Genomic DNA, 6,218 nt, shown 5'->3' on the forward strand with positions numbered 1-6,218 from the left:
AAACTTCTGCCTGCCAACACACAACTAATACTGGCATCTACAAAAGAATCGGCCACTGTCGAGATAGCAGGTTGAATTGCTGAAGCAGCCAACTTCTTCTCAACAATGGCTCCGATATCTTCCACCAATCCTTTTGCTGCTTCTTCGGATTCCTCTGAACTGCTGGAACTTCGTGCACTCCTGGCTCAACAGGCCACTCACATTCAAACACTCTCAGCGTAATTACAAGAGCTGACATGTTGCAGCCGCTCACTGCACAAGAGAAACCAACCCCGACACTTTAATAGAAAGCTTTGAGGAGCCCCAGCGTCACTCGGCGATTTCCTCGGTTTTACTTTTACCACAGGAAATATGGCAAACACGCGTTCCTGCACGCCACTCTGTTCCTTCGACAGTCATACTCCTTCTGGTCCAGAAAATTACCAAGCCAGGTTTTAGGGGCGACAGACGCTCCTGGCGCAGGTAAACAAACTCGTCTTTTCTTCGTAATGGATCGTACTACAGGTACCCGTTTCCTCGTGGACACTGGAGCGGAAGTTTGCATCATCCCAAAGCAGCTCAACCACTTACAGATGTCCTGCGCAACAAAACAAAGAAGAGACAGGCTATAACCTTAGGCGACGAAGAGCTGGCCTCTTTCAATAAACTAAAGGATATTCTAGCTAAGGCCACGATGCACCACTCAGTTTGCTAGTTGACTTGTCCGTGTCCGGAGTCGATGGTGTCCTTCAACAGTTTGTTGATGGCATTTGGCAACCATTGTCATATTTCTCCAAGTGACTTCAACCTGCGGAGATGAAATATAGTACTTTTGGACATGAGCTACTGGCTGCGTATCCGTCCATAAAACACTTCCGCCATATGTGAGAAAGATCCATTTTCAGCATCTACACAGACAATAAACCGCTAGTATATGCATTCAGGAAGAAACCTGACTGCCATTCTCCCAGAAAAGTCTGTCACCTCGACTTCATCGCCCAATATTCCACAGATATCCAGCGTATCAAAGGCTCCGACAACACAGCAGTAGACGTGCTTTCATGTGACCTTCTTAACCCTCTGCATGCTCTGGAGACTATCGATCTTCAGCTGATCGTGGCAGACCAGCAAATATGACAAAGAGCTTAATAAGTTGCGGAATTCGTCGTCCCTCAAGTTCCAACTGGTCCCATTATCTTCTACCTGTCACATATGGTGCAATACCTCCACTGGCCACGAACGCCCTTGCATCCCCAAACAACACCGACGACATATTTTCACTGCCCTTCACTGTCTATCACACCCTGGCATTCGTTCCACACAGAAGATGATAACAACTCGCTTTGTGTGGACAAGCATTAGCAAGGACATCCGCGCTTGGGTTTAGAGTTGTGCTGCCTGCCAAAAGGTGAAAATACAACATGTAAAATCGCTTCTCGGCACTTTCACAACACTGGATGCACGTTTTCAACACATCCACATAGATATAGTCGGACCTCTACCACTGTCTCACAAACATAAGCATCTGTTGACCTGCATCGACTGCTTTTCTCGATGGCCTGAGGTTTTCCCTCTGTCTGACACTTCAGCAGAAACCGTTGCTAAAGTGCTGATATCAAACTGGGTATCACGTTTTGGTGTCCCCGCAACCATCACAACAAACAGAGGACGGCAATTCGATTCACACCTTTTCAATGAACTCACATGCCTGATCGGTTCCAAACACTGCCGCACAACAGCGTATCATCCAGCGGCAAACGGCATGATAGAGAGATTCCACAGGCAACTGAAATCAGCCATACGTGCATGTCCAGACATAACCAACTGGATGGAATTCCTTCCTCTTATTCTGCTCGGTATCCGTATATTTGCTAAGGGCGACATGGGTCACTCACCAGCTGAGTTAGTTTACAGCACCCCACTGGCCCTGCCTGGGCGAATGATCACTCCAGTTCCTCCAAGGGATATTCCTGGTCCCGCATTTTATATACATCGTCTCCACGCACATATGTCCCATCTCTCACCTAACGCACTCCATTTGCAGAAAACTGACACATATATTCCCTTGGACATTAACCAATGGATGTACGTTTTTATCCAGAATGATGGAATACCATCACAAATCTGTCCACCGTATTCTGGACCCTACAGAGTGCTACAGAGAAGGGAGAAATACTTCGTCGTCAACATGAATGGCAAGCCAAATACTATTAGTAATGATCGACTTAAGAAATCTATCATCGAACCCGATTCCTCCTCATCATCGTTGACTCCACACCAAACAGACACGGTCTCGTCAACACCTCCTGCATGTACCTCAACGTCTTCACTGCAAACTCGAACAAGAAGTGGGCGAAGAGTCCGCTGGCCGGCGAAATACATACAAGTTTTCTATTTCAAAAAGATTCCAGGTGAGTAATTTACAGGTACCAATGCTTTAATTTCTATATGAACAGCTACACATCTTATTTATTTATATTTTTCTTTCCACTGAACTTCACAAGGACCATACCTGTAACACATTACATTAATTCAATTTTCTGTTTCTCATTTTAAATTAAAATTGATTCTGCTTGCATTCTTTCAGACTCAAATCACCTGAACATTTTATTCATCACCTGAATTTTAGTTTGCATACCTTCCCAATTTTATTCATATTTCGCATTGTTGCACATTGCATTTTGCATGTATATATATTTTTTCTCGTTCACTTTGAAAATGCATATGCACATACATGCACCTTTCTTCAGCACCTGGCCTTGCACATGCATCTGCACACATGGTTCATACACACACACATGCTAACTCTGTCCCATTCATGCACCACACATGCCTTTCTTGATTGTTTTTCATGCTCAATATGCCCTTGTAGACACAACTCATCTCTGTAAGACCCTAGGTCAGTCACGCATACATAGAGAAAGTTGTTTGTCCCTTACAACGCGCAAGCATGCCACACTTTTGTTCCTGCATGATCGAGGCATATAATACCTCATGCACCAGCTGCCATATTCAACACTATACACTGTATCTGAATCACTGCACTAGCATTACTGCTTCAGCCTTGCAAGTCCTATTGCACACATGCACATGCACCTCTATTATGCATCTACTGCCTTGTTTTGCAACACGTCTGCGTCAGCTCAATTCTTCTCCTGACTCAATTCACGTCGGATGTTCACATGCTTTGCGCTCATGTTTAGACATAATTTCTCTGTTAATATCGTAACCAAACTCCTGAAAATTATCTCTCTTGCACATCACTCCAGCATGCTTACACTGTCATCCTTGCTAACTTAGGAATTAACCACGACAACAGCACCAAACACATTTCACTTTGTAGAAACATTCCAGGCATTTCACACATTGCAACCCTGCAGGAAGATCTTTCACATCACGGATTGAGAATACACTCACTCACCTGAGCTTATTTTACAGTCAATTTTGAAATGTGCACCTGCACTCCTGTATACGCCCTCACGCGCACACAGGTGCACATTTGTTCTACTGCCCAGTCACTGACTACACACATTTTGTCATGCAAAGTGTCACCGCTATTCAAACTAACCCAATTAGAAAACTGTCCCCTATACTTTTCAATGATCCTCTCTCTCTTGATATACAAAATTTCTCCTCAACCATACATTTCTTTCTCTCCTTTAATCGTTTGTTTCCTTTCCCAGAACCTCACTGGTGAGGAGAGTGATGTAGTGATCCATCATATCCAAATTAAAATTAACAGTTCAACAGAACTTTTCTCACGGTGGAACAATGGTTTTTCTCTGACAACATTTTTGAATTTGCCAGATTGCTTTTAGCTAGGCTGAAATAATGTCTTCACCACTTGACCCTTATAACCTCTTCTACTTCACCAAAAGCTAGAATAGAGATATCACAGTACCACCAACGAAGCCCATTGTCCTCAACAATATGTCTATCCTTCTGGATAGTTATAAAAGCAAGAACCCCCTAGAAAAAACCAAGTAGTTACTTGGTGACAACTGAATGAGGTGGCTCATGACAACTCAATTAGGGAATGGACTACTAGAATCATGACCAAAAGGAAGGCAGCTACTAAAGATAACGGTCAGCGAGAGAAATAAAATTTACTGTTATCAACTGTGAGACAATGTCCCACAACCCTACAATTTTCTCTAGCTCTAATTCTGTCCTCTTACAACCTCATTCTATCACTATCTGTGGATTAGTACTAACAATTCATGTACACAAAACTAGGCAAAGAAAAATTCTACCACATCTAAACTTTCTTTCACATGCTCTCAGATATTATAACCTGCCCGTCGAGGTAAAGGTATTTTTCAATGTAACGGTAAATAAATACTTTCTTAAAACTTCATGCATTGTCCATCTTTCACATCCTACCACATGTCGTTATAACAACAAATTTTATCGTTACAACTGTTGACTCCGACATTTCATATTATTGTTTACTAATTAATATCTCCCATTACAATTGGTGACCCCGAACAAGAGAATTGCAGCCTTCCCAAGAACCAACCATTACAAACTGGTGATCCCGATGTTGCACCATAACAGGTATTGATTATAAAAAATAATTTTAACCATTGCACATATATATATATATACACACATGGGCTTCTTTCAATTTCTGTCTCTCAAATCCACTCATTGACTTGGCTGGAGTGGAAGACTTTTGCTCAAGGTGCCATGTAGTGAGACTGAACCTGGAACCATGTGGTTCAGAAATAAGCTTCTTGCCTCCTGGTCAAGCCTTCCCCTATAAACATTTATCAGGGATATCTCTTTTTTATATATATTTTGTGTCAATGTTGGTTCTAGAACCTGTAGATCGAAGGAGTTTAAAGGAATATTATTTCCCTAATGAACAACCCACTCACTCCAGGTTCTGAACTAATCTTTACCTCTGTCTCTCCTTGCTTCATCTTTACCCTTTTCTTCCTTGCTCATGTGTCTTCCCCAGATGTTAACTGATAAAAGTTTAAGAGGAACATTTATGGCATAAATCCCACTGATCAATTTCTTCTGCAAAGTGGGAAGAAATCTAAAGACAAAGAATTTTTTCATGCTTTGCACTTCATCCTTTACTACCATCCTTCTTTCCAGTGATAGTGGCATTTCTACTCTTTTCAGGGCTTCAAGATTTCACTATGACCCTGGCAGGATGGCTAACAGGTGCTATGCCTTGCCAAATGGCAACATGTGGTTTTGTCTGCGACTGTTTATTGTGTATATGCAGTTAACCTTTATATTTGTCGACCATTCCTCTACCCGCACACTGGGAACCCAATGGATGGGAGTTTTCATCACTGCACCAAGCTCGACAAGACGATGATGATGATGAAGTTATAATAATGAAGCCACACCAAAGAATAATATTCTGAAAGCATTTAATACGTAAGTTTCAGATCATAGTGTGATACATCCTTTACGTAAGACCTTCCTCAGTGAATACATTCAAAAATATAAAACAAACTGATGGAATTTGTTCTATATATGTATGGTAAGGGCAGGAAATGATTATGGTAAGCTGGCATAGATTTTAAAATGAAGTATGAACAAGGAAAATCTATAAAATTACAGGTATGTGAGCATGGCTGGACAGGTACAAAGCTCACTTTGCAACTATTGGGTTTTGGTTCAGTTCAACTGTGTGGAACCTGGGACAAGTGTCTCCTACTATAGCCCCAGGTTAATCAATGCCCTGTGAGTAAATTTCGCAGATGGAAACTGTATGGAAGCCTGTTATGTGTGTATGTATGTTGTTTTTATCCCCCCAACCCCCACAACCTTGGTTTGTTTACATCCGTGTAACTTAGAGGTTCCGAATAAGAGACTGATAGAATAAGTACAAACATGAAAAAAAAAAGTACTGAGTTGATTTGTTCAACTAAATCATTCAAGGCAGTGCTCCAGTATGGCTGTTATCCAATGATTGCAGCAAATAAAAAAATAAAAGAATGTGACAGAAGGAAAGAAATTTATTTTTCCTTGAAACTTTTTTCGTAGGCTCAAGCGGCCCTCATTATACTCCTGAGTGCTTGTTTTATGCTCCAATTTCAGATGGTTGAGTGGAATCAGAAAAACTCGGACCAGTAGGGCTTTCTCCTGAAAAGTCAGGCAGAGATGATGGGCGGGGGGGGGGGGCACTTTCAAAGCTATGCATTATTCAGGATGCTGAATGTTGTTTAGTAAAATCTATCCTAAACTGAAAATCAATATGCACTCATTGAACTCAT

At 41.7% G+C, this 6,218-nt stretch overlaps 1 protein-coding gene across 2 annotated transcripts; it reads left to right on the top strand.

Annotated features, from left to right (window-relative positions):
- Nucleotides 1-562: 562 nt before the first annotated feature.
- On the top strand, nt 563-5,370 carry LOC118765014. Of its 2 annotated transcripts, XR_005000855.1 has the most exons (3): nt 2,258-2,390; nt 4,472-4,536; nt 5,113-5,370. XR_005000855.1 is itself a non-coding variant. In XM_036506253.1 (2 exons), exons 1-2 carry the CDS (start codon nt 1,742-1,744, stop codon nt 5,220-5,222), a joined length of 759 nt encoding a protein of 252 aa, XP_036362146.1. In that variant the 5' UTR covers nt 563-1,741; the 3' UTR covers nt 5,223-5,370. The 2 variants fall into 2 exon arrangements, 1 of the variants encoding a protein (XP_036362146.1); XM_036506253.1 differs by lacking the exon at nt 4,472-4,536 and having other exon boundaries at nt 563-2,390.
- The last annotated feature ends 848 nt before the right edge of the window (nt 5,371-6,218 follow it).

Source organism: Octopus sinensis, linkage group LG10 (genome assembly GCF_006345805.1).
Source record: "Octopus sinensis linkage group LG10, ASM634580v1, whole genome shotgun sequence".
Lineage (NCBI taxonomy): Eukaryota > Metazoa > Mollusca > Cephalopoda > Octopoda > Octopodidae > Octopus > Octopus sinensis.

Coding starts and splice junctions, on each gene's coding strand:
- LOC118765014 (XM_036506253.1), top strand. CDS start 1,742: ATGATAGAGAGATTCCACAGGCAACTGAAATCAGCCATACGTGCATGT. Junction 2,391..5,112: donor CTATTTCAAAAAGATTCCAG/GTGAGTAATTTA, acceptor TACTCTTTTCAG/GGCTTCAAGATTTCACTATG.